Source organism: Labrus bergylta, chromosome 20, assembly GCF_963930695.1.
Source record: "Labrus bergylta chromosome 20, fLabBer1.1, whole genome shotgun sequence".
NCBI classification, from domain to species: domain Eukaryota; kingdom Metazoa; phylum Chordata; class Actinopteri; order Labriformes; family Labridae; genus Labrus; species Labrus bergylta.
In genome coordinates, this window is record NC_089214.1 from 984,567 (window position 1) to 1,012,316 (window position 27,750).

The following is a 27,750-nucleotide window of genomic DNA, read 5'->3' on the forward strand; positions in this document are numbered from 1 at the left end:
CAGTCGGGCTGCACAGAATGATCACAGGTTTGTGCTGGTGCATGTATTTTCGACTGCATGCATTTGCTCTAATTCAATCTGCATTGTTAAAAACTTTGTAAAACACAGCTGCGGTGCTCTGCTCCAGTGCCTGCCATCTGGTGGTGAGCTACAGAACATATTTATGCCTTCTCCAAAAGAGAAAAGTGTGTCATTCATGTTGTTAAAGAAGAAAACGCATCAATACCAATAAAGATCAGTTCCAGCTAATGCACTTCATTTAACATCGTGCCAGCATCCATCACGACTTAAAAAAGAAAGCTCTGGTCTCAGTAACACGGCGCAGCGTGGCCATGATCCAGCTCTGTGTTTTGGGGCTGCTTACCTTCAGTGGGGACGCTGGTGGGAGGGTGGGAGGTGGAGGGCGAGTCCTTGTCCACTGTGGCTTCTTTGCTCCTCGGTGTTGTTTTGGCGGCAATCGCGGTGGTGAAGGGGTAGAGATGCGTCGTGTCAATGATGTCACACAACTTGTCCTTGGTCTGGAAGATTAAAAAAAAACAAAAAAAACAAAGCATTCATTATTGGAGCAGCTCCAAAAAGATTCAAGTCGTGGTGAAGAGCGTCGTCATTGTTTACCTCGTCTGGGCAGCTGTTGTCCACCCAGTCCTGCCGTAGTCGGTCAAAACCACTGGAACATCTGCAGGCGGAGGGAACAAACACCATGAACAGTGAATATTTAAATCATACAGGTGTGACGAACTTGGTCGGGAGATTTACAAGAGACAGATTTAAAAAGGAAACAAAGAATGAAAACTCTTCCATTTGAGACTCAGACACTGAGTCTGCAAGTTTCCTGGACTATTACCTGGACTATGTTCCTCCTAAAACTGTGTAATCTGTTGAAAACTGGACAATATTTAAACATCAAAAGTGTTATCTATACATGAACTGTGCAGTATCTACACTGTTAATCCATCAGTGTATATTCATATTTGTAAATATGCGCTTGAACATAGTTTATTACTTATACTACTTTATTATTTCTTTCACTTGGTACTTATGCTTATTATATTGTTATCCTATTTTTTTTAAATTTTATATTGTGAACTTATCTGTACTTCCTACTGATTTTTGGTGTTATGAGCCACGGTAGCAAACACATTTCCCCCTGGGATAAATAAAATATTTCTGATTCTGATTCAGAAACGACTTCTTTTGCTCCCTAACATCAGCAGAGCTCCAGGAATGCAGGATTCCATATTTTCCAACAAGGCATCTCTCTGCTTATGTCCTCATGCCTGGAGAAAAAATGTGTAAGTTTTAAAGTGAAGTTTTGGATCTGAGGATGTGAGGAGGGAGTGGTTTAGTGGTTGTGTAGAGACTATGATGAGTTGGATCTTTAATGAGAGCTTCAATGGTTCGTGGGTTCTTGGGGAAAAGTGTGATTTTGAGCCGTTTGTGCATCACGGTCCAAGACTTTTAATAACCTCAAGAGGCAGACGGTAATCGAGGCAGCACTTACTAATCCTTCATGCTGTAAACGGATCAGAAATATATAACTCGCCCACTGGTGAACTGGCCGTCTTTGGCCCTTTGGCACAAACAGCATCGTGTTTGGATTCAAAGTAAGAGAGTGCACCCACACTGTGTTCTGTGAGAGTTACAAAGCTGTAGGTGGGAGACGTGTAGGGAAAAATAAGACACATGAAACAACCTCTGACCCACTTACAATGCAGAGCAGCTGTGTAGTGCTTTGTGTGTGTGAGTCCAGTAGAGTCTCACACATTTACCCAGCAGGCCCAATCTCTCTGCAGAACATATTCTTATGATAATGTCTTTATGTGAAGGAGTCAATTTCATCATTCTGCCTCTCCGATCATCCTTTTCCTTTGTAACCCCCCAACTAAAAAAATCTACTTCATCTGTTCAATCAGCCGAGACAGATTCCTCTGCTTAATCCTTCACTTTCCCCCGACTGCCCCCCCCCCTCCCCCCTCCTCCCCCCAGAGAGGGAGGCAGACTGAGACACACTATCACAGCTCTAACCTGTCCCCATGTGGAGCCTGTGTTTCATCTCAGTAGAATCCATTCCTGCTGGTTTGCTGTCTTGTGCGCCTGTGAGGTTACAGTGCTTGTAATTAGAAATGTAGCACAGAGGCTTTATCTGAATATAAATGAACCCACATCTCTTCAGGAGTCCTGCATTCAAAGCAGGTCGGATTGATTTCACTATTTGGAGTCATACTTGAGAAGCCGCTAAAAATTTCATGGAAGACGTCGAGATACTCTTTGCACCTTCTAATCCTCAAGATTGACTTTGAATCAGATCAATAGTTTAATACTTTCTCCACAGCACAAATCACTGATTTAATTTAGCTTTGTGAGTCCGCCCATCTGGACCGACCTGCTGCACCGCTGCATAATCTTGCACATGTCGATTATTTTGATTATTTTCAGGGCAGAGTCATGTGACTACACATCTAATCGGCGACATGGAAGCAAGAAAAAGAAGTCAAATGTAAACACTGAGGAAAAACAGTTTGCAAGAAATGCAGAAAGTTATTTATTTTCTACAGAAGTTAATTTCTACTTTCAAACTAAAATGTGTCGTTTTCATTTCAAGCTTTGATTTCAGTTTGAAATATTCAATAAATAACCTCAAAATAGTTCATCAGATATGAACTCTGTCATTAGAAAACATATCCCCAACATTTATTTTGAGATTGAAGAGTGATGTATTTGATGAATGTTGGAAAGGATTACCAACAGGAAACAGATTTCAGGTAAATAGCTGTTGTTGTATCGTAACTCCCCTGGTTCTCTGCGCTCTATTGTGCTTTTATGTTTATAGTACGTCTGTTTTTATTTTTTGTCTTTTACCTTCGGGAAAAAAGATTTTTATTTCAAAATGCTGTAAACCAGTTTGACTTTAACTTGAAGAAAAAGAAAACACATCCCAGCTTTAATAGTTGAAGATATTTACAGTAGAGACCTCGTCAGAGAGCTATGAGGGCAAAAAACAAAAACAAAATAATCGTTCATTAATCGTAATCGAGGTCAAATGTTCAATTAATCATGATATTCATTTAAGATCATATCGCCTAGTCCTACTTCCTACTGATATTTTGTGTTTAAAGTCTTTATATGTGATGTTTTGATCCAGCAGATGTCGCCCTTGAGCACCAGCATGAAACCAAAACAACTCGCGCTGCATTGTTGTGTTAGCATGCTAATGCTAGCGATCTTTATTATGCTGGTATCTTCACACTGCATGTAAATTTACCTGAAATGAGCGTGATCTAGAAACACAGTTAAGCAGTGAGTACAGTATGTTATTCTTCTTTTCTCTAGTCCCTCAATTAAACAACTTTTATACACGAGGGGAGGAGTCAGCCGGCCGTCCTGGCGATGTAAACAAAGTGAAGATAGGACTCTGAAAACTCTGAAAACATCACAGACAGTGGGACTCGGGTGTTACACCCATTGTAGACAGTCATGACTCACAGAGTTATTTTCAGAGGATATACTTGATTTCTACATTTAAGTGAGAAAAATGGTAAAATAAAGACTTTAAGAACAACTGTAGCAACCACATTTCCCCCTGGGATTAAGAAAGTATTTCTGATTGTGATTTTTTAGGAACATTTCTCTGGGCCGGGCGAGCTGAAGATCAGATGTCATGATGTCTCAGATTACTGAACTGAAGTGTTTAATGTGTTTCCTTGAGAGTTAAATCTCATTATTTGTCTCTTTAACTCTGATTAATGGTCTTTGAGTTTACATTTATGATGCTCCCCATCTGTGCTTCTTTAATAAACAACACTCGGCCTCCCTCTGAACGCGCCTGGCGTCTGGCTGCACGGCGCTCTGGGACTTCTGTCACTCTTTATTAACCTGCTGTAACAACCTGATGTGCTTTACAACTTCTGCAGGCGGCACGCTCTCACCTTCACAGCAACTCACAGTGAGAGAAGTTCATTAAGGCTCTTCTTTTAAAATGCCAGAGCCTTTCATTAACATTAACCCCGGAGCCGCCGCCACGCTTTTTAATTAGCGTGTTTAAAGCGTGCATGGCGTTTTCAAAGGAAGTGGCTGAAGGATACAAAGGGTAGAGTGTGGCTGAGCAGTCAGATATTAATGCTGCTAGAGAGCTCATTAAAATGCAGCTTAATGAGAGCACCGCCACAGGCATACAGCGTCCCGCCATGGTCGTCCTTAAATTACTGAGAGGGAACAAAAAACACGTCTTTGCGTCGCGGGGCGCTGTAAATTAGCCCGTTGAAGGCAGGAGGATTTAAAGATGCAGAGCAGCAGGAAAGTCAAATATAAGTCCTAAACAAGACGAGGAAATAGTGCCGCACATTTCTCCAGTCAGCCGCAGAATAAACCACGAGTTGAAAATAAAGAAGAGGCAGATTCATATTTAATGAAGGAGGCGTTCAGACTTTTGACAAAAGATGGTGGCTGCAAAAGTCGGGTCAACTGAATCCTAACAACGACCTCCAAAATAAGAGTCGAGATACTAATCAGGACCGTAAACATCTAATTCATTTAAATCCAAATATCCATGAAAATCAGTCGATGGATGATATTTAACTCAATCCCCCCCCCCCCCCCCCCTTTTCCCAACACAGCTCATATTTCAGCTGACAGGGTGAGGAACTCTCACACTTCTTTAGCAGCTCAAATATTTACTTTAGTTTGAAGTGCAGGGAGACAGGAAGGGTGAGATAAGGAGCGCGGCGGAGGCTGACAGGAGACGTGTGAGTTGAATGAATGAGGAATAAAAACTGCTGTCTCGTCAGTTCACAACTCTCTGAAAAGGACTTTAGTAGACCGTCTTAATCAGTCTGGAAATGCATTATTTTTTTAAAATCTATCAATATAAAGCTTACTGACAGAGCCCATGTACTCTACAGGGGTCTTAAGCCCCGTTTCCACCGAGTGGTCCGGTTTGGTTCAGTACAGTCTGGTAGGTTAAACCCTGAACTTGCTTTCGTTTTCACAGCCAACCGTATACTTATTTGGTAAGCAGAGTTTAAGCTAGATGGAGATAGCCGCTTCAGCTATGTAACAGTGTGACATCACAGCAGCCCAACACAGTGCAGCTCGCTATTAATGAAGTTCAACGAAGAAGAAGAACAGGGACACAGTAAACAAAGGGACCCTTTAGAGTCGGATCAGTACCCTTGGCACTCCAACAGATGTTGTAGTTTGAAAGGTTGAATCATTACAGAAACACACAATCTGGACAGCAACAGGCAAAAACCAATAGTTATCTAACATCTGAATTTAGCCAGGTCATAAGGTCATGTTCTGATACACGTACACACACATACCCAGCCACCCTTTCCTGGTAATAGAGCAGTTTGTCCGGCCAACAAACTTCTAGGAAACGGTCTTTATATAGCACACATGTTGTAATTGCTCAGTGTGATGATTGCCCATGACGGGACGATTGGGATGCTATAAAAGAACTGCTCCAAGAGAAATAAACAGATCCTCGATTCACAAGCCGTAGTCTCTGTCTGATTGGTCAAGAGCATTTACTCTTCTACATAATGGTGCTGCGAGCACACTGGGAAGAATGACCAGACACCTGCTGCATCCAGGGCTGGAGGGACACTGCACAGTGGACACAACAAAAGGTAGGAGCTTTATCTTACCAAAATGTACATGTGCAGTCTGATTCCATGCCTTGGATCAAGTAACAGGTGTCTAAACATTCTCCAAAAGGAACCTACATTGTTGGGTACCAAAAAAAGTAGGACTGTCTGGATCCCTTATTTTGGTAACATTCCCAACTTTGGACGGTGGAAACGCCAATAAATGGGTATCGCACCGCACCGTACTGCACCGCACCGTACTGCACCGCACCGTACTGCACCGCACCGTACTGCACAGCACCGTACTGCACCGCACCGTACTGCACCGCACCGTACTGCACAGCACCGTACTGCACCGCACCGTACTGCACAGCACCGTACTGCACAGCACCGTACTGCACAGCACCGTACTGCACAGCACCGTACTGCACAGCACCGCACCGTACTGCACAGCACCGTACTGCACCGCACCGTACTGCACAGCACCGTACTGCACAGCACCGTACTGCACAGCACTGCACTGAACTGAACCAGACCGCTTGGTGGAAATGATAAATATACAACGAGGTATGACAAACCCAAGTGGCTGTTTTTTTGTGTCATGTTGGTCTTTTTTGACATCGTGATGGACATTATTATTGACTCAAACAAACTGATCAAAAATCATCAGTAGGCAGAGTTTGGAGTGACAGCAGATGAAATCATCTGTGAAGCGTTAAAGGTCCCACCTGTTGAGCCGATGGCACCAGCTACAGTTGAAGTTGATCTGTGAGTAGATGCAGGTGCTGCAGCTGGTGAACTGGAGACAAGCTGAAGATGAGGAAACGACACAACGGGGTCAAAATCACAAACAATTTACACAAAGATATAATCATGCAGTATAAGGATTAAGCATCCCTCTTAGTTAGAAACCTAATAGAATAAATTCTTCTTACTGGCTAAAGGAAATATTTCCACAGCTGTAGAATTGGTGATCCTCATCTTGGTCAGCTCCACGCGGTGGTACTCGTAGATCGTCCGCCGCCTCACATCTGTGAAAAAGAGAATGAGAGAGTGAGCAAACCATCGCAAATCTCCCGACCGGAGATAAAAACTGGGACAAGGGGTCGCCGGAGAGCAGGGAGAGCAGGGAGCGGGAGGCTGAATCAGGCCATGAGGGATGCTACCACAGCACTTTATTTCACCCTCTTTCTTTGTGTCCCGGCATCAGCTCAAACTTGGCAATGGACGGGGGGCAATTTCCCCCCAGGAGCCGATATCAATCAGAGCGTGTTGAAAGGCTGCCTTCCCGCTCATCTGTAACAGCGAGTCATCAGCCGGCGGAACGACAGAGCGATTGATTAGATACATCATTGACTCTCATTGCATTCTGGCAGTTATAACTCAGGAGTGGGAAACGGGCTGCCGGCTCTCGATGAACATGCTTCTTTACTGCCATCGGTTGAAAATGGAAAATATGATAATTAATGAGGATCTTTGTTAAAGAGGCCCTGATAGATCTGATAGTAAAGTCCTCGGTTGATACAGAGGGTTGATCTGAACTCTAACTGGATTGTAGTGTGATTTAAAATAACTCACCGCGATGCACAGCAATATGCATCGGCCATTGCTCAATACATGACATTTCCTATTGCTTCTGTTTGCCAGAGCAATGAGCTACAGAATTGAAATCCAATCCAGCACCTCACCGTGTGGCTGTTTAACATACAGAGTGAGAGGGGACTCATTCATCATGGAGTTTTTGTAAAACGCTGAAACAGCTTCAAATATAAAGGAGGAGTTTGACATTTCACTCTCTCCCATCAGACATCCTTATGTCTGTCTTTAATGTAACAGCCCAGAGACCTGAAGGCTAAAACACAAACGATGTGCTCCAGTATTTTCTTTGGTTCCTGTCATGAAGAAGTTATCTACTGAATTATTTTTTGTACGACTGAGAGCACCAAGCTCCATCCGTAGAGTGGCTCCACTTTTCAGAAAATGTGTGCTCAAACAGGCTGTTTGGAGATGTTCCCTTCATGACATCACAAAGGGCAGTAGCCCCTCCCCCAGGTGGGTGACACTCCCACAGCTAGGTGTTTGTTCTGCCCTCTGAGTCTGCCTTCTCACCGTAAACAATAGGACATGAAGCAAGAAAGACCGAGTACACCCAAGCCCTTCCAGAGAGGGGGCGTGGTCAGACACAGCTCATTTACATATTTAAAGGTACAGACACAGAAACAGCCTGTTCTGAGCAGGGCTGAAATAGAGGGGTTTATAGACATGATCAAATACAGGATCAGAGTGGATTTAGAACAAGAAATTTCACAGACATGTTTTGAGGAGCTCTGAGACTTATTTACACTAAAGAGGAGGAGGAGGAGGATATGTGACCTTTAGGTGACCAAAACTTTAATAAATCTAAATTCAAGGAGAACAATACAAATGAGTGTTTAAAAACATGTTAAACTATTAATTTAACAACATTCAAGTTTCTTTTTATTTTGCAGTGGATGAATTGCTGACTGTGCAGCCTAGAGTGTTACCCGTCATGTGACAGGATGTTGTTTCCCTGCAGACCTGCTTGGTTTGATTACATGCAGTACAACTGATCAAAGGAGTAAATGTGAGCCAGCCCGCCGTCTAACCTGAACATAAGTCCGCCCCTCCCCTTCCCCTCCTCTCCTCCCCTGGTGCCTGACTTCCTCTTGCCTCTAGCAAAGGGATTATCAGGTGCCTAATGACACGGTGGGGGCCACAAGAAGGTCAGCCCCCCAGCCTGAAGCAGCTGATGTGTGGGCAGACTCTGACGCCTGGCTGGCCTCTGGTTTGTAGGTGGAAGGAAGCCAAGAATCAGATCAATTATAGCCTGGTTTCAGCCACAACACAAACAACACCAAATGAGCATTTAACTACCTCTCACTGATAGAAGCAAACGAGGCAGATTTGCAAACGAGATTTGCAATGAAGCAAAAAAAGACAAGTAAATTTCAGTTAAGACAAATGAAAATTAAACCCACATTAGGAAAAGATAACACACAAAGGTTCACTGCCTTAAAGGAGCAATCTGTAAGAGTGAAATGATAAAGGTATCATACTATCTGATCAGACATTAAGGAAACATGCTATGTTGAAGTGCTGGCTTCTCTGACAACAATGCAGCAGCCAGTATGTCCTCCTTCTAACTTTAGATTCTGCTCCTGAATGCTCTGGATTTGTTTGGACCAGAGAAGGTAGGCGCTTTTAAGACACCTCCCCCCCCTTACGGCCGTTTTGGACGCCCCTCGGTTTGTCAGATATGAGAGCAGTTATCAGGTCAACAGGTGTTGCAGTGATGGAAGCGGTCAAGAGAAGTGGTTCAGATAGAAGTGATTGTACCCGACCTAAAAAGCCTCTGCATGTTTCTAATAAGCTCCACGAGCAGAAACGTGCTCAAACTAGGATCAATATTGGAGATGCTTTTGAAAAATGGAGAGAGGTTAGAACACAGAAAGGTTTACAGACCCATGCAGAGCTGGATAAACACTGAAGCTTCAGAGTCCACCACATGGTGACCTGAGTGAGGGGGGGGGAGAGACAGCTCTCTGCAATGTTTAGAATTCAGACTGCAGTACCCATTTTAAACACTAGGTGTCAGAGTTACATACTGCTCCTTTAAACTGTCATATATAAAAGGTAAAATTACTAATATATTCAAACACATCAAAGAACTGCGTGGATATTGAGTCTAACATGAGATGACAGCTTGGACTGTCTGTTTGGTCCCATTCCACAAAATCGTACACTGTGTTCAATCGACCTCTCATCACTTCTGCTTCAATGAGTTCTCCAACATGCACACAGTGATTCCTTTTACACGGAGATCAGCTGTGAAACGCATGAAAACAAATCCAACATTGAAAAGAGACTCAACCGTCATGTGAGTTATCACTCTGGTCTTGACCTCCTCCCACCAGAAATCAGGATTATTAATCCAGTTACATGATATAAAAAAAGGTCAGGGCAGGTCTGGACTTCATTTTCTCCTTTTTAGACTAACTCAATGAGACCGATCATGTTTAATCCTACAGAACAGAGAGTCTATTAAAGCCCGGGTCTTCATATGTTCTTGTACCTGACCTGTTAATTACACAGCCCGGCCACAGGACACCCACAAATCTCTCTCATCTCCTTCTTTTACTGGACGGCCTTGCCCTGCCTGGAGGAAGTATAAAATGTTTTATTTGAGCTTTTAATCTGCAGCAAAGCTAGTGAAAAAAAAGAAGAAAGTCCCCTGGTTGCCATGGTTGCGGTGCAGTAATTGGCTGCAGAGACAATTAAGTGAGAGGAAACGCTTCCTCGTGGGTCGGCCTTTAGCGCTCCTTGCTCTCCTCTCGGTTTAGTTCTCTGGTGCGATTAGAGCTTAATGGCCACAAAACAGGGACGTCTAACACAGAAGACATAAATGAGTCGAGGAAGACTGCCTTGATGCTTGAGAAAAACACGTCATAGGATATTTTATTAACGGTTAAAAGCTTTGAAGCAGATCGAGACATTCGATCGAGACGTTGAACATTTTCAGACTAAAGAGAAAAAAGATGTTTTTTTCTTCATGAACTTTCTGACGCATCTTTTCCAGCCAACAATTCTTCTTTTGGTCAGTCTCTGTGCTTTGACCATCATAACAATGTCTAGTTTTGCTCCTGTTTTCATCAGCTGAGAAATATGTCCAAACTTAGGCCCGATGATGATGGTAATGACGATGGTTTCTGTTTGATAACGACGACTTATAAGATGGTTTCTATACTGATTAGAGCTCTCAAGAACTGCCCTCAATGTTGTGCTTTGCCTCTGGTCACTTCCTGTCAGCACCTGTGTGTCCAATCAGACTCAAAGCTGATCGTTTGCTCTTACTCACATTGTTTTTTCTAGATCCTTGCTTGTGTTGTTCTTACTCTCTGATGTACGTCGCTTTGGATAAAAGAGTCTGCTCAGTGAATTGTAGAGTTGAAGCGGCAGTCTGAACAGGGCTACTGAGAGAGCCAGACAGTTGTGACACAAACAGGAGCAAACTATTCTGAATCATCATTCATGTTTAACATAAAACCTCGGTGTCAATCTGCTTCCATCCAAGATTTCATCACTCCATGAGCAGGCACCCTCGGGTTTCATCACGCTGTGACACCGGCATCAAAGACGGCTCGCTTTATGAAGTCTGGGAGGACCTCGCTAACAGGTTTAAATAAAAATCTCTCCTTCAATAAAGAGATCTCGCAGCCTTCAGATGACACCGAAAAAAACCTGTCAGTCTTTTTCAAAACATCCCCCAGTCTCCAAAAATCCCTTTAGAGGCATAAATGCAGCTGTAATTTACCTCCCAGTCCAGATCAGCGAACATGAACACAAAGAACTACTCTATATACTGGGTTAAGTTAGAATACTTCAAATAAATGCTTTCCAAGTTACACACACAATAAATGCTGTTTAAATGACTGAATAAATTACATCTGGCAACTCATTACAGTGGAGGACGTTGAATCGAAACAGATGGGGGGGGGGTTTGACTGTAGATGAAAAGGTTTGAAGTTCTCAACTTTCGCTCACTTTAAATTTAATGAGCCTAAATTGTAGTAACTAAAAAGCGAACAGGGGAACAGGGAGAAGCAGATCTGGAGCGGAGCCCACAGCTCGGCCCACTGGGGGGGGGGAGGTGGTGACAGGCGGAGCTTCAAGAGAAACAGAGAGGGGCTGAACTCAAAGCTACAAGAAACAGTTTAAAGGGTCAAAATAAAAAGTTGATGAGTGCCACTTTGTTTAGCCCCGCCTCCCTTCAGTACTGTCACTGCCCCTGCAAGCTGTCTATCCTATCGTGCAGTTAGCGGGTGTTTTCCCACCAAACGGTTCTGAAGAGAAACTGTCTCCTATAGCAGTGTTTCTACCCCCCTAGGGGTACGTGGGAGTACTACAGAGGGTACGTGACAAATGTCATTAAAAAAAGTTGCATCAAAGCAAACTAGTGGTGTGTGAAATAACAATCTTAGATCGTGAAGGATTTAAACGTGTTGACGATCTGCAAAAACAGGGAGATCGTAGACCGGAGCTCATGTGTTCATTTTATCATGCTGCAGTTTATGCTCGTACACAGACAGATGAAGACCACATACATTTGTTTAGTAATGTTCTTTTCCCAAATTATTTCCTGAAAAATGACTTTGGCCAGATAAGGGGGTACTTGCTGAAATAAAGTCTGAAAGGGGGTGAACAAGCCCAAACAGTTTGAGAACCCCTGCCCTATAGGGAGTTTCCTGAGAACTTTCTGTTTGCGTTCGCGCCGCCATGGTGACGGCTGATATGAGAAAACAGAAAGGTCAGCACACTCAATGTCCTTTAAAGTTTTATAAGCCCATGCCACCCCTGTCCACCCATCTGGACATCACGCCCCTGTCCCTACCTACTTAGATTTGAATGATTATAGAATCATCCTTGAGAGGAAAGGTTTAGATCATGAATTGTTTCTCGGGTTATTTTATAAAAGAGCGCTGCGGGGACATGAGTCAGCCAGAAATGACCGTTTGAGACTCACTGGGTATCTGCTGGATCTTGTGGACCACCACAAAGGCATCCGACAGGCCCACCTTCACCGGGTGATTGACAGAGCTGATCTCAGACACCTCGATGGGGATCTGAAATAGAAGAAGAGAAAAATCAATTACCAGAAGCGCGACAGTCTGTCTGGGACGGGCCGGGGAAACAGAAGCAGGCCACCCGGTCTGACAGCACTTCAATTCAAACCAATTTATTACCGTCTCTCCCGCGGGAATCTGTGACGGCAGGATACAGCTTCAATAAGCATATGGCCTCTTTTTGTGCAGAGAGTAAACATGAGATGAAAAGGAGGAACAAGTGTCTGGGTAATATTATAAAGATGAATCAGGTGAAGTTCAAATACAACAAACGGACCTGGAAATCATAAAGGATCATGCAAAACTTTGATTTCATGTCAAAAACAGATGACTCTTTTTTTAACCAATCACATAGCAGCACAATGAGGAGAACATAACAAATCACATAACATGTCTTAGTGTGCTGATGTAACCACTGTAATCATTGTGCATCAGTACTTGGTTGTTGCAGTTTCTCCCTCTTAAAGCAGTCTCTGTTAGATAATATCTTTCATTACATTCTCATTTTCAACAATTATTAGTTGTTACGGTGCGTTTTTGAATTGTACAAAATGAAAAGACTCCATTTGGACATCTAATAGAAAAGTCAGACATACTTTTTGCCGTGATGTAACAGCTGAAAAAAGCACATGGAACAGTATGAGGACATTATGTCATATTTTATTCATCGTATAACGTTTTATTTTGTCCACAGTCCTCGGACCAAAAGACCTGAAACATCGTGTGCATGTTTGTTCTTAGCTTAAAAGTCGAGGGCTGCAGGAAATGTAACAAATGACATGTTCCACATCAATAAATCATAAAGTCTGTCCTGTGTAAATGTGTCTCTGAGTCCTGACTGTCTACAATGAGGGAGAAGCTCGAGTCCCGCTGGCTGTGTTGTTGTCAGAGCCGTGTTTACATGGACGGGGCGGCCGGCTCCTCCCCTTGTGTATAAAAGCTGTTTTAGTCAAGAACTAGAGAGAAGAAGAAGAACATACTCACTGATTATTTGGATGTTAGTAAGAGTTTTTAGATCACGCTCATTCTGTGTCAGTTTACATGAAATGTGAAGCTAAGCGCTAACTAAAGAGCGCTAACATTAGCATGCTAACACGACAATGTGAAGCTACGAGCTGACTGAAGAGCGCTAACATTAGCATGCTAACACGACAATGTGAAGCTACGAGCTGACTGAAGAGCGCTAACATTAGCATGCTAACGCAACAATGTGAAGCTACGCGCTGACTGAAGAGCGCTAACATTAGCATGCTAACGCAACAATGTGAAGCTACGCGCTGACTGAAGAGCGCTAACATTAGCATGCTAACACAACAATGTGAAGCTACGAGCTAACTAAAGAGCGCTAACATTAGCATGCTAACACAACAATGTGAAGCTACGAGCTGACTGAAGAGCGCTAACATTAGCATGCTAACACGACAATGTGAAGCTACGAGCTGACTGAAGAGCGCTAACATTAGCACGCTAACACAACAATGTGAAGCTACGAGCTGACTGAAGAGCGCTAACATTAGCACGCTAACACAACAATGTGAAGCTACGAGCTGACTGAAGAGCGCTAACATTAGCACGCTAACACAACAATGTGAAGCTACGAGCTGACTGAAGAGCGCTAACATTAGCACGCTAACACAACAATGTGAAGCTACGAGCTGACTGAAGAGCGCTAACATTAGCACGCTAACACGACAATGTGAAGCTACGAGCTGACTGAAGAGCGCTAACATTAGCACGCTAACACGACAATGTGAAGCTACGAGCTGACTGAAGAGCGCTAACATTAGCACGCTAACACAACAATGTGAAGCTACGAGCTAACTAAAGAGCGCTAACATTAGCATGCTAACACAACAATGTGAAGCTACGAGCTGACTGAAGAGCGCTAACATTAGCATGCTAACACAACAATGTGAAGCTACGAGCTAACTAAAGAGCGCTAACATTAGCATGCTAACACGACAATGAGAAGCTACGAGCTGACTGAAGAGCGCTAACATTAGCATGCTAACACAACAATGTGAAGCTACGAGCTAACTGAAGAGCGCTAACATTAGCATGCTAACACAACAATGTGAAGCTACGAGCTAACTAAAGAGCGCTAACATTAGCATGCTAACACAACAATGTGAAGGACAATTGCTTGCTCTTAACGGTACTTAATTATGGTGCGTTCTAATTCATAACTCCTTTGTGTGAACATGAGGAGAGGGGGGTTGGAGGTGTGTCTCTGGAGGAGAGCGGAGGCTTCAGTATGGAGGAGGAGTGGCCTAACAGCAGTTTGTTTTGGTTTAATGCTGGAGCTCAAGGTGCGACATCTACTGGATCAAAAAGTCGAACATTCTTCCTTTAATGAAATAAAATATGCTGCCTAGAAAAAGTGAAAGATCAGATCCTGGAGTTAAAGTAGAAAAACAGTTTGGATGATGAGCACTGACCTCTTTGTATGCAAAAACAATCCTGCCGGTGTTGTGCAGCGTGGCCTGGAAGGTGAAGCTCCCCAGGTTGTAGTTGTCCTGCAGGTGGACGTGGTCCCACTGCACCACCAGAGCTGTACCTAAAGGAGAGAGAGACCCACAGTACAGCTCATCACCACATGTGGAACCAAACAGAATCTCATGGATTAAAGGGGAAATACAGTCATCACTGACAGTTATACTATCTACAGATAGCTAACACTGTCTTGTGTTTCCTCTCTTTTGAAACATCATCTGTCTGTCTCTGATGTAGCATGAAATGAACCGCTGACTGTGCAGAAGCCTGTGATGAAGAAGACATCAGTGTAGCTGAAATGTTTGTTAGGCGATATGTTTTTGAGGGACTGTTTCCTGGCAGAGGCTTCGTTTCCCCCCCTGTGGGTGTGACGTGATTGACAGTGAGGCAGTGTGAGCGCTGAAGTAAAAACACACAAGAGGAGAAACTGAAATAATAAAACTTTAGAGACAGAACCAAATCAAATCAAGGCGTGGTGGGGGTGGTTACAGAGATCATGTAGATCTGGCAAAACATAGTGGAGAACAGAAAACACAATCCCCACCCCCTCCCACTGACTTGAGGTGAATTCTCCGGAGAATATCCTGCTGCGTTCTCACATCAGCTCACTCCGACTTGCTGCAGAAAAATACTAGCAGGCTAACTGTAAATAAAGTCTGCATCAACAATTCTGCTGTTTGCATTCACACATGCAGCTCCTCCTGCAGAGATTTTCAGGAGTTTTCTGCAGGTGTGAAAGCCCTATATGTTTACGTGATAAAATGTGTTATTTGTAAAATTGGTGTCTTAGCAATCAGTACAGACAGATGTAGACAGATGTATTCTGGACTGAATGACAACGACTAAATCGGTCGATCAGTAAGTTTAAGAGAAACTTAACAGCCACTGCTACAACTCCAAATCACACTCCTCCACATGGAGTCGTCATTAGTCGTTGTCTTATTTTGGAGACACAGAATCAGGAGGCGTCCAGCTCCACCCTCCAGACTGTGGGCTCCCATTACTCTTAACACCGTTCTGATTTACTGTGGACTTTGTGAGAACCTATTGATGTGAAAGCCATTCCCTACTCCGACTCCAGTCATTTGGCCGTTAGCCAGGCCGGTAAAGGTTTGTTAACACAACTCATCCATTTTCAAGTCACAAAGCCAGAGCTCCCAACCGGAGGGGGAGATGAAATGTAGTTTCTCTGCGGACAGTTTGGAGGAAAGTAGAGGAAACGGGTGAATATTAGAGGGAGGAGCAGAGCACTACATTGATGCTAGCTTACTCACTGAGTCAGCACGAGTGATTCTGAATATAAGTCTGCTTATTGTGCATCGAGTTCAGGAGGGGGGGTTGTACTATCTGGGGGTTTTTGTGTCTAAAAATACAGAGAGGGTGAGGAGGCGAGGAGGGAGTAAACACTGGCCTTGTTTCTAATTCCACTGGCAAACTTCACACGCTGCATGAACTCAACACAAACTAAATCCATCTCTGTTACACAAGCCGAGTCTTGAAGACATTTTAGGGGGGATCAGACGTCAGCGTTGCGGCTCCTTTCAGGGACAGAAGACTTGAAATCATCCCAGAAGTGATGGATTAATAAATGCTCGTCTTCTACCTCCAATGGGAGCTAGAGCACCGCTGCATCGCTGAATGGAAATCATCTTGTCACATGTGACACTGTCATTATGTTCCCTTTATAGAAAATACAGTCACATCAGTGAAGTGTAACATCACTCCAACCTAAACCATGTTGTCTATTCTTTATTGAGCAGATTATAAATGACAAAAACAAAACGTCTGATAAGAGGCTTCACACCGTCTCTGTGACAGTAACGTCTAACACTTCACCTCTGCTGTGAAAGTGCTTCTCCCACAGCGTAACAGACAGTAGCGTTCAGCTGCTGCATTGGCAGGACGTTGACTGATGGACGGTTGTGTTGGGGATCGGGCGGGCTGAGAATCGATCGGCTGCCACGTTAGTGAAAGTCTGATGATGGACGCCACAGCAGAAGGTCAGTCACTGCACTGCAGAGGTTCAGACATGATGGATAACCACCAGAGCAGACGGTGGGGGGGGGGGGGGGGGCTTCGATTTATCAGAAAAGGAGGATGCTGAATTTAAGCGGCAATGTGGAGATGGATTAACTAGAATATTTCATTAATAAGAACAACTACAATCAATGATTAGAAACGCTGTGTGCAGAGGCGCTGTTTGTCAACAGGCAAGGCAGGCAACTGCTCGGGGCCCCGGACCAATAGTGGGCCCCTGAAGGATCACAAACTTTAAACTACAGTGGCTCAAAATGGGCAAATTTTGCAACAACAGTAGAAAACCTCCCTAAGGGGGCCCCATCAGACAGCACTCACTCTCATTTCTCTGCTGAGCGTTGCAGCATTATCGCTGTGAAAACACAAAGTTTGTCGATGAAAGCCAACAAAGAAAACTGAAGAGGAATTATCCGTCTATAGGAGATGAAAAAGAAGAGTAAGCGTTGGGACACCGGCAGAAATGATGGTGATGAACGCTGGTTGGAGGCCACCACAATGAACTTTTACCGAGGGCCCCGACAGACTCTTGAAGCGCTGCTGGCTTTGTGTGAACATTTGGACGAGTAAAAAAAAATCTTTACATTTCTCTAGTTTTTATTTTTGAGTGATCCTTTTCAGAGCGCTTCTCACCAGCGCTCATTGTTGCTAGGTTACTGAAGTGACTTCTGCTTCCCTCAGTAATGTCCATTAGGTTTGTTTTAAATTGCGTATTATTTGCTTTAATCATCCTGGCTTCAGCAGCAGCTCTGCACCTGGAATTGTTTTTGATATCAGAAGTCCCGCCCCTTCTTGATTTTGATTTGTCAGTGAGTGAGAATGAACATTGACGAGCGTTGTGCTGTTGCGCGTCTTTCAACTGTGAGTGCAGCAACAACAAACAGCTGACACCCGGGGCGTTTTAGTGCTCATGGTGCTGAATGCTAAAAACGCTTAGCTAAGTGGTTTTGTATTGAAAACGAGCGCCGCCAGCAGTGTATAACGTTCAGGCATAAGGGAGATATTGGAGGGAAGCTGGGGTTACCGTTGTCAAAGTAGATGACTGTAGAGTTTCTGGAGACACTGGGGTCAAAGTTCGCCATCAGAGGAGCGATGTACTGTGTAGCCGTTAGCATCCGGTGGACCACGTCCCCCGTGTAGATGAACCCTGAGGAAGAAGAAGACACAAAAAATGAACCACAGGTACTCTGCAAATTCTCATTAAAGAAAGAAACCTGCTGATGTTTCATTTGTTCAGTGTAACGTTTCATTTGTGTACCTGCTTTGATAAATAGTAAAGGGGATTAGCCTTTAGCAACTCAGGAAAAACAAGCATCAATCAATCCCTCCCTCCTCTTCCACCTTTCCTCTTCCTCTAAAGCTGTTATCAGTTAAAGTCTCTCCATGAAGACATCCAGTCTGCCCTCCAGTCCAAAGTTGAAAGCTCCTCGTTTACACACATCCATTGCTTCTCCTCGCGCCGCAGGCTGCTTTAAGCTAGCGATGAATTACTGCTATTATCTTTATCAAAAACAGAAGGCCAAATCTAAGAGACTTTAAAGGAGCATTTGCAAAGTGAGCAGTTAAATATCCCCCAGTGAAAAGCAGACTGTTACACTCCTCATCGATCACAGGCGCTAACGAAGACACAATGACAACAAAAAGGGATTATGTCAACTTGTTTAATTTATTCTTCCCTTCAACGAGGCACGAGTGGATCTCTGCACAGAGAGGGACACGCTCAGTCAACACAAACTGGAGCTGCATCATTTAGGATCCTGTAAACATGGTTATTAATGGACTCCAGAAAGGGGAGGAAACGCCCACAGTTCATCACGAGGGAACAGTCTTTGCAGCTCTGATGACAACAGAACCAAACAGCGTCTTCATTTCCCCACTTACAACAAAGTTTAGCAAAGTCAGCTTCTATTTTTAAGATTTATTTCAAGGTAATGCTTTTGTTTATTTCACTGGCTTTGCCTGAACGGCGAAAAAAACAAAACTTTTAGAAGTAGGAGATAAACTTTATTAACCCTGCGTGGGGGATATTTGATTTAACTGGTATTGAGACATGCTACACACACATGCACTAACAGGATCTTGTGAACATGCACTGATGGAGAGATGTCAGGATGAGGGGGCTGCACACAGCGAGCGCTCCTGAGCTGGTGGGGGCTCGGTGCCTTGCTCAAGGGCAAGGCTGAGGAAGCTACCTGGCACCTCTCCAGCTAACAGACCAAATTCCAGATTTTGTCCGCACCGGGACTAGAACCTGGCGACCCTGTGGATCCTTACCCTCCCCTTCAGACTGAGATAATGCCCCTTAAACTGTCACTGTTTTTCACTCAGAACAAAGTGCATTGGGGTGAGACAGTCACAGGATTCCAGTAGAATTGATGATTTTTGAAGAACTGAAAACACTTGCTGGGACAGCATCTTAAAAATTTGGATGTTAATTTCAATAAATTACTCTTATTGAGAAAGGGGACTTTAATACTTTCCATGATGTTGCCACAACTGTTTGGATAAGAAGTGTAAAATTGCAGGATTTTTGAAAGTGTGGATGGGTGCATGCTCGTGCTGCGACCTGTGCCCGAGGCATAAAGTAAAAAAAAACTAACACTGCTTAGAAAGAGAGGAATTTGAAGAAAAGTCTTTTTGAAGCCAAGCCCATAAGCCCTCATTTCATGACACCATATGTCTGCTCATTCAGTGGGCGGGCTATAAAAACACATCTATTACGTTAGAAAGCAGGAGCAGAGAACATCAGGGGGGAATCAATCCTCCCCTAAAGACCTCCCAGCTGAGAATGACCTCTGTACAGGACACTGTCAAAGTACAGCACGAGGTGGGAGTGAAGATGTGACTTTATCGAGCGGTGTGAAGTCCTGACTGTGTCGACGTCCACCTGGAGGTCAAACATCTGGGAGGAGTTGCCATGGATACAGCTGGTTGTAGTACAATCAAAAGTGAGAAATTCAGCCAGAGACACCCGAGCCCTTCCAGAGAGGGGGCGTGGTCAGTCACAGCTCATTTACATATTTAAAGGTACAGACACAGAAACAGCCTGTTCTGAGCAGGGCTGAAATAGAGGGGTTTATAGACATGATCAAATACAGGATCAGAGTGGATTTAGAACAAGAAACTTCACACACATTTTGAGGAGCTCTGAGACTTATTGAAACTGAAGAAGAAGAGGAGAATATGTCACCTTTAAATTTCCCTTTAAATGTGCCAACCAGTATCTTCTGATTGAGATTTTAATGAATGATGAATTCTTATTCTGCTCAGACTCCGATAAGTTAGGTCATAATGTGACGCGACTAATATTAAAATTTGCACTTACTGTATATGTTTAAAAAAATAGATTCTTGTCCCTTCAGGCCCGCTCTGTCGGTTTTGCGACACTAGGCGAAAGACGCCCCATGCACTTTGTATCTGAATGTTTTAAAAGTGCTTTATAAATAAAGTCTGACTTACTCACTACACTAGACGCTGGAGATCATCAAAGTGGTGAGGGCTCAGTGTTTAGGCTTCAGGGTTGGAGATTTGGGATTGGGCCAAGGAGTGATGGAGTAGAATAATTCTCCCCTCGTCATGTTTACATGTTCTGTGATCTCAAAGTCCCGGCCTGTGTGTGTCCAACGAAAACATGAGCGGGAATTAGCTGTACCGTTAGGAGTAAAGCTTCCCTTTTATTGGACATCGTGTTCGGACGAAGTCTTGTTGTGTTGAACTCATTGTCTTCATGGTATTGTTGCAGCTGTTTTTAAGCCAGAACAGCATCAAACACACATTTATTATGTTTTAAGAGGAAGCTGAAGGTTTTAACTAAATTAGATTTCGGTCTTTTTATGATATTGTTTTTGAAGCAAAACAATAAAAACAGTCAGCCTGTAACACATCCAATATCTCTTTCAGAGCATAAATCCTCTGGAACACAGCTAACGGAGAATTGGCAGCAAACGCCTCCATGACTGAACAAAAGAGTCTTTACTTAATCAGCTGAAAAATCTCAAGAGTGTTGATTCCCGTCAAAACTTTGCCTCCCAGAAATTTATTTCATATCTGCCTTCTCACCGTAAACAATAGGACATGGAGCGAGAAAGACAGAGACACCCAAGCCCTTCCAGAGAGGGGGCGTGGTCAGACACAGCTCATTTACATATTTAAAGGTACAGACACAGCTCATTTACATATTTAAAGGTACAGACACAGAAACAGCCTGTTCTGAGCAGGGCTGAAATAGAGGGGTTTATAGACATGATCAAATACAGGATCAGAGTGGATTTAGAACAAGAAACTTCACACACATGTTTTGAGGAGCTCTGAGACTTATTTACACTGAAGAAGAGACCATCGTCTGATTGAGGTATTAACACTATGAATTCTTCTGCTTTACTGTTAGAAGTTCCTGTAACTCTGAAAATCCTAAAGGTTTCTGTGAGTGTAGCTGAGACAGGGAGTGAAGAAGTACCAGTAAAAAGACTGACTGACAACAAAGATGGGTGAGGAAAGGTGGTATTGTGGGAAGAGGAGGAAGAGGTGACTGATAGACCCTGAAATGGAGGGTCTCTTGGAGACAAAGCCCCCTGAGGCCTGCCAGACGCAGATAGTCGCCTCCTCCTACTCCTCGGTTTCGCTCTCCTCCTCACGCTCATCCCTCCATCTCTGTCTGAGGAAATGCAAATTTCTGTTATCTCCTCTGTGCTTGCAGCCTTCTGCAGACGTCCATTCCATCGAAGAAAGACCAACTGAACGCTGTGCCAGTGACGCAGGATGGAGTGGGGAAAACGAGTCAGCGATGAAAATGATGATAAGAGACACATTTCTTTATTATTCCAGTGGCAGTGGAACGCAGCATCTCTGAAATAGTTGGATAAGAGCAGGGCTTTGGTCTTTGATGTGATAATAGCTGGTTGGGGTGTTGTGGTTTCACCGTCAAGACTCAAGTGGAAAATTGCTTTGCACACTCGGGCAAACACGTCTGCTGTGTCATGTGTGTAACACACACACACACACACACACACACACACACACACACACACACACACACACACACACACACACACACACACACACACACACACACACACACACACACACACACACACACACACACACACACACACACACACACACACACACACACACACACACACACACCCTTATCCATGTCTATCAGGGTGTGCGAGGCCACTTGGCTCACACGCTCCTGTTTCCAGTCCTAAACCCATCCGTCTGGTTTCTCTTCCAGTTAAGTGTGGTGTGGTGTTTGGTGGTGCTGAGTGTTGGGAGTGGTTTGTTTTTTTTATCCCCTGCTCCAGCAGACTATCCCACCGAGGTGAGAGCTTTTAAATGTTCTTGAATCAGACCGACTGCTTGGCTTGCAGAGTGTTGTTGGTGTGTCGTTGCACTGTGGTCTGTGCAAGACGAGACTTTTCAGATTCAGATTCTTTATTATCCCACAAGGGGAAATTTGTGTTGCAACAGGAGCACACAGAAGACAAGAAACACAAGGACAACATCACCATAAAATATGGACCAACACGAATTGCAAAATCAGACAACACAGAAAAATATAAAACCAAATAAAAACATCAGTCAAGAGCTCGTACCAGAATGGAAATTCAAGTTGCAAAAGATGAGGTGTGCAAATGTGCACACCTCAAAGTGCAAAGAGAGCAACAAATAGCTAATTGTTGTTTAACATATTAATTGCACTTGGTAAAAATGAGACCTGGAGTCTTTTAGTCTTCCTCACAGGAGCTCTAAAACGACGACCTTGGATCTTAATTTCCCAGAGACAACGCTTCAACAGGTGACTCACTGTGTGGTTCTTTTTTTTTTTTTTGGTTAATGGTTGAGGAGAGATGTAGACATGACAGACACCTACATGTTCTCACTCCAGACTACTCAAAGTCTGCAGCTTAGCCGCCGTAGATAAACTATGATCATCTAAAAACCATTCAAGCATTAGATTGGCACATGCCTAACATACTGACGCCGGTATGGCGCATCGGTGGAACATCATTATCGGCCGATATCAGCCGATCAGCAAATACTGTCAGCATGCTCTGATGTCGCGGTAGCTGATGTGTATCTGTACTGGCTAGAATACCTCACTGCTGAGTCAGATGGCATTCTTGGGCAGAAGAAGTCACCCGTCTGTTTGTTTGTTTTTTTTCCACCCATAGTCAAAGTCAACCCAAGTACACTCACCTGACTTTACTGCTGCATTAAAAACAATAAGCTAGCATACAGCATCCAGAAATGGTGCCAGAGGTGTCCCTAAAGCTTCATATTTTGACACACTGGTGACCGACAGAGCGGCCATGTTGGACAACTTTCAAGTAAACACAAGCTGCAAACACACAAGTACACAAAGCAGCACACACACTTTTTTTCTTTTCCATTACATAAAGGCCTCTGCGTGGTCCAGACTCATTTTTAGAAATCTCACCACATTCCCTCCTGAATCCAGCAGCAATAAATTCTGTCTGTGTGCAGCCTAATATGCCGAGCACACACACACACACACACACACACACACACACACACACGGCGTGTCCAACAACAACAACAACAACAGCAATCACTACTACTGAGAGAACAGTGTACACTTACCACCAGTCGCCACGGTGATCTCACTCAGGAAATGTCCATAAAAAGGGAAGTCGAAGGACAGGTTAACTCTCTGTGAGGGGAGAAACAGACAGGTGAGCCCGGTGAGGAAGACAGAGATGAGAGGAGAGACTGTCGAAAAAAAAACAACATAAAGAGGATTCAAAAAGAGCACAAGAACAATCAGGAAGGAACATTCAGAGGTGCTTTATCATCTCTACTCAGAGGGGGAAACATCTGAAATAAAGATCTTAAGGAGAATTGTAAAACCTGTGAAATACAACACAACCGCCCTGTGGAGATATTTTTGTCAGGATTTGGTCTTCTTTAGTTTTGTATTTCAGCATTTAGGTTTCCATGTTTTAATTTCCCCTGTCCATCCTGGTGTTGCTTGTTTCCCTTTGTGTGTTTTTGTCTTAATGTTTCATAGTTTAGTCTTTCCTGATTTATGTTGTAGTTCTAGTCTCCAGTGTTTCCTGTCTTGTATTTTATTCCTGCCTCTGTGTGTTTCCCTCCAGTGTGATCGCCCTCATTGTCTTCACCTGTGTCATTAGTCTCACCTGTGTTTGATTACCCCTGTGTCTATTTGGTCTCTGTGTTTCTTCCCTTCTGTGTCAGTTCATTGTCCTTTGTCAGTGTTGTAAGTCAGTTGTCAGTTTTTCCTGTGACTCATCGTGGCTCCTTGTTTTCTTCTTTTGGATTTTTGGATTTCTCACTTCGTCTCTAGCATGGCAAAGAGTCAGATGGTGGACTTTATCCCATCTCCCCAAATCTACCTACGAGGGATTTTGTGGGAGGCTGAATCCAACCGTGACTGTGACATCATGAAAGCAACATGCTGACACAGACCTCTGCATCGACTGGAGTGCTGAAAGTTTAAAGTTTTCTCTACAGATCTCAAGATGAGCTGCGTCTGTTTGATTCATTATTTCAGTCCAAGTTGGACACGCCTTCCAGGAGAGATTGTTTGACAATGTACACCTCTAATCCCCCAATCATCATCACTTCCTGTCTCTTTTGAGGACGGCTTTTCACCTCGACTCCTGGTCCAGTGGTTTGGATACTTATAAGTTTAAATACTTTAAAATAAGATTATGCAAAGTGGTGGTGACAAAATGATGATAACAAATGAGTCAAAATGATGAGGTCTGTTAAGACTGTGACTGATTCTTCATCATTTTGAGGATGAAAGTTAATACATTTGACTGAGCATCTCATTACTTTCCATCCTTTTTTTTCCCCAGGCAAAATGGTCTTCTGTATTATTTAGGAATATGTTGACAGGAATTATCACGTACTAAAAAGACCTTTAAGAAACTGTGATGTTATAAAATCGCTCTGGGACCGAACGAGGGACGGACTGCTTCCCACAGACGATGGTTTATGCGTTCATTATTTTCCCCCTGAGCTGAACATGCTGCCAAAGAAGAACATTGCGGAAATAAACCGTCCTTAGTAAACACACAGATATTATACGTGATCCTCGCTGATGGAGGAGGGGGGGTCATCCTGAGGCCGACCACACTGAATCTCACAGACTGTGCAGCCGATCCACAGCTTAACTCTTCTACGCTCCTGTGATGAAGTTAAACTCTGCGGCTGTGTTTTTGTTTTTACGACCTCATTGGCCGATTTTCTGCGTCTGGGGCCAAAAGTTCTGGTGGGCAGCTGTGCCAAGAGGGGAGCTCCCCCCACCCCAACAACCCAGCTCCAGTGCTCAGAGTTTCTGTGGGATTGTGACTGCCATCATAATAAACTCTATTTGTTTAAGTCTGCCGACTCGCTGGATGACTTTTAGCACAGATGGTTTTCACTTCTTCTCGCTCTGCAGTCTCCAGGAAATCTTTTTTTTTCAGATCTGCTTTTGTCTTTGGTTGCCTTTTTAAATTGATGCTACATTAATGAGTTCAGAGAGAGCCCTCCCTCTTTTACATTTGAAAGAAACCCGTCGCCTCTTAGACGGGCCGCTCCGTGGCTAAAAAGAATAGCTCGCCTCCGACTGTACGCTTCGATCCATCATGACATGACTGAGAGTAGAAGAGCAGAATGCACAATGTAGAGCTCTTTTTCTATCTCCCCGCCGGCTATTGTTCACCCGGGGGTGCTGTCTCTCTCTTTCTCTCTCTCTCCATAGTCTCTGCCACGCTGCTCTGAGTGACTCCATCAGTATGCTCCTCACATGAGGTCACCTGCTTTAGCAGAGGTGGAGGGGAGGGGAACTTTACCGCAGAGGAGTCCTTAAGCTCTTTCACTTCTTACAGTTATTTCTTAAAACCTTAGTTTAAATCTTAAAGGAGACTAGGGGAGCCCTAAGCCGGCATGCATCTCCACGTTTCACTTACTCTGTTTTCCTGTGATAACGAGGTGGCTTTTATTTACCCTGAAGCCAGAGTTAAAAAAAACCAACACACGACAAACACAGAACTAGGCTCACCTTGACTCATTAGTGTGAGCAATGGTAGCAAGGCCTATCACAGAGACCAGCCTATTGTTTTTTGTTTTCAAGCTCTCCAGACAATTATCAAGAAAAAAAAACAAGCTTTGCTATCCCGAGATAACGAGATAAATAAGTTAAGATCTCAAGAAAAAAACTTGTTATCACTGGAAAATAGAATAAATCAAAAGTATGGATGCATGTCCCCCTCAGCATCCTTATAGGAAACAAATCAGCAGTTCTGTTTTACAAACCGGACAGATCATGTTGTGACTTAGGTGCAACATGCTGTCAAAGAATCAGTCTGCTGGACTTTGCATGGACCTGTTGTGGCGTTACTTTCTATCACATCTGCTTAGTTGCATTTATTTAAATTTTAGCCAAACAGGAACTTTCAGGGGTTCAAAACAAAGTCCAGTCAGAGTGGATATTTCTGCATCAAAGCCAGGACGAGTTTAACGGATTTACTGCATCATCTGCAGGGACAAGGTTCCTTACAAGACCCCCCCTCATGCAGTCGATGAGTGGAAATAATAATAGATAATGTGCTTCTAGTTTGTGAGAACATTGTCTTTGGACTGTTGGTTAGACAAAGGAGAAAACTGAAGACCTCATATTCGACTCTCCTATTGAATTTTCTGAATTTAATAGCTCAAATGAGATCACCCACATGGAAAAGAATAAATATTAGGTGCAGCAACAACTTCTCAGCCTTCAACTTAAACTCTTTATTTGTGATTTTTTACACTTAAATGTAGAAATCAAGTATCTCCTCTGAAAATAACTCTGTGAGTCATGACTGTCTACAATGGGTGTAACACCCGAGTCCCACTGTCTGTGATGTTTTCAGAGTTTTCAGAGTCCTATCTTCACTTTGTTTACATCGCCAGGACGGCCGGCTGACTCCTCCCCTCGTGTATAAAAGTTGTTTAATTGAGGGACTAGAGAAAAGAAGAATAACATACTGTACTCACTGCTTAACTGTGTTTCTAGATCACGCTCATTTCAGGTCAATTTACATGCAGTGTGAAGATACCAGCATAATAAAGATCGCTAGTATTAGCATGCTAACACAACAATGCAGCGCCAGTTGTTTTGGTTTCATGCTGGTGCTCAAGGGCGACATCTGCTGGATCAAAAAATCACATAAAGCCTTTAAGCTGCAGATATCCTAACGACAGCTTACTATGAATTAATTTGACATGAAAGATAACGTCCAGCGTTATGTGTTAAACTTCCTAAGACGCAAAGGACGCTGACGCAGTCTGCTGACTCACCGCTGCCTGTCTGTGTGTGTTGGACAGAATCCCGTGGATCTTCACTTTTTCCTTGTCCATCCGGTCCGTATCGACCCACAAGTCTCTGCTCATTGGATCAGACGGCCCGTATGTTTTTGACGTGTAGTAGTCGTGGTCTGTGTCCTCCTGCAGACACAGAAATAAATGAAAAAGTTTACATTCAGAAAAGTTATTAAAGAAGAACGTGATGGAGCGTGAAGGGGGAGAGTGGATATTGCTGTGGTGCTCTGTGATTTAAACGCTGTTATTATTATCATCCAGTGTGCAGAATATATAAACACATATCTGTAAGAACATCCTGTGGCTCAGCTGCTATGAGCCCCGATCTAATTCTAATCTAATTCAGTGGCTGCATTGCAAACAGAAAGCGTGCACATATGGAAAATCAATAGAGTTTCTTTTTATTTTTTAATTTGGCTGCAGAACAAAATAAGCTGCTAAATGAGATTACATTAGAATACAATCTTTTCCATTATATGTGCATTCACTCAGAGGGTTTTCATTAAAGCACAATCGGCACAAGAGCTGGTTTAAATGTCTACTAATCAAATAAAAAAACCAAGAAGCCCATTAACCCTCGTCCACTCAGGATTACGTTCTTCAACAGAAACATTCATGGACTTTTATAAGCCGTGTGGGAGCGGCATGTCGGCTTTTATTGT

The 27,750-nt window shown here is 43.5% G+C and overlaps 1 protein-coding gene across 1 annotated transcript in view; it reads right to left on the reverse strand.

Moving 5' to 3' along the window:
• plxdc2b (plexin domain containing 2b) overlaps positions 1–27,750 on the reverse strand; it is a 91,417-nt gene that overhangs the window by 14,466 nt on the left and 49,201 nt on the right. Inside the window, exons 3-11 of the mRNA XM_020655176.3 lie at positions 27,068–27,214; positions 23,360–23,429; positions 17,778–17,900; positions 14,665–14,783; positions 12,127–12,226; positions 6,521–6,616; positions 6,314–6,395; positions 616–676; positions 365–518 (exon numbers count right to left, since the gene is read on the reverse strand). Coding sequence (XP_020510832.2) covers positions 365–518; positions 616–676; positions 6,314–6,395; positions 6,521–6,616; positions 12,127–12,226; positions 14,665–14,783; positions 17,778–17,900; positions 23,360–23,429; positions 27,068–27,214 — 952 coding nt within the window. The remainder of the gene's footprint in view (positions 1–364; positions 519–615; positions 677–6,313; positions 6,396–6,520; positions 6,617–12,126; positions 12,227–14,664; positions 14,784–17,777; positions 17,901–23,359; positions 23,430–27,067; positions 27,215–27,750) is intronic.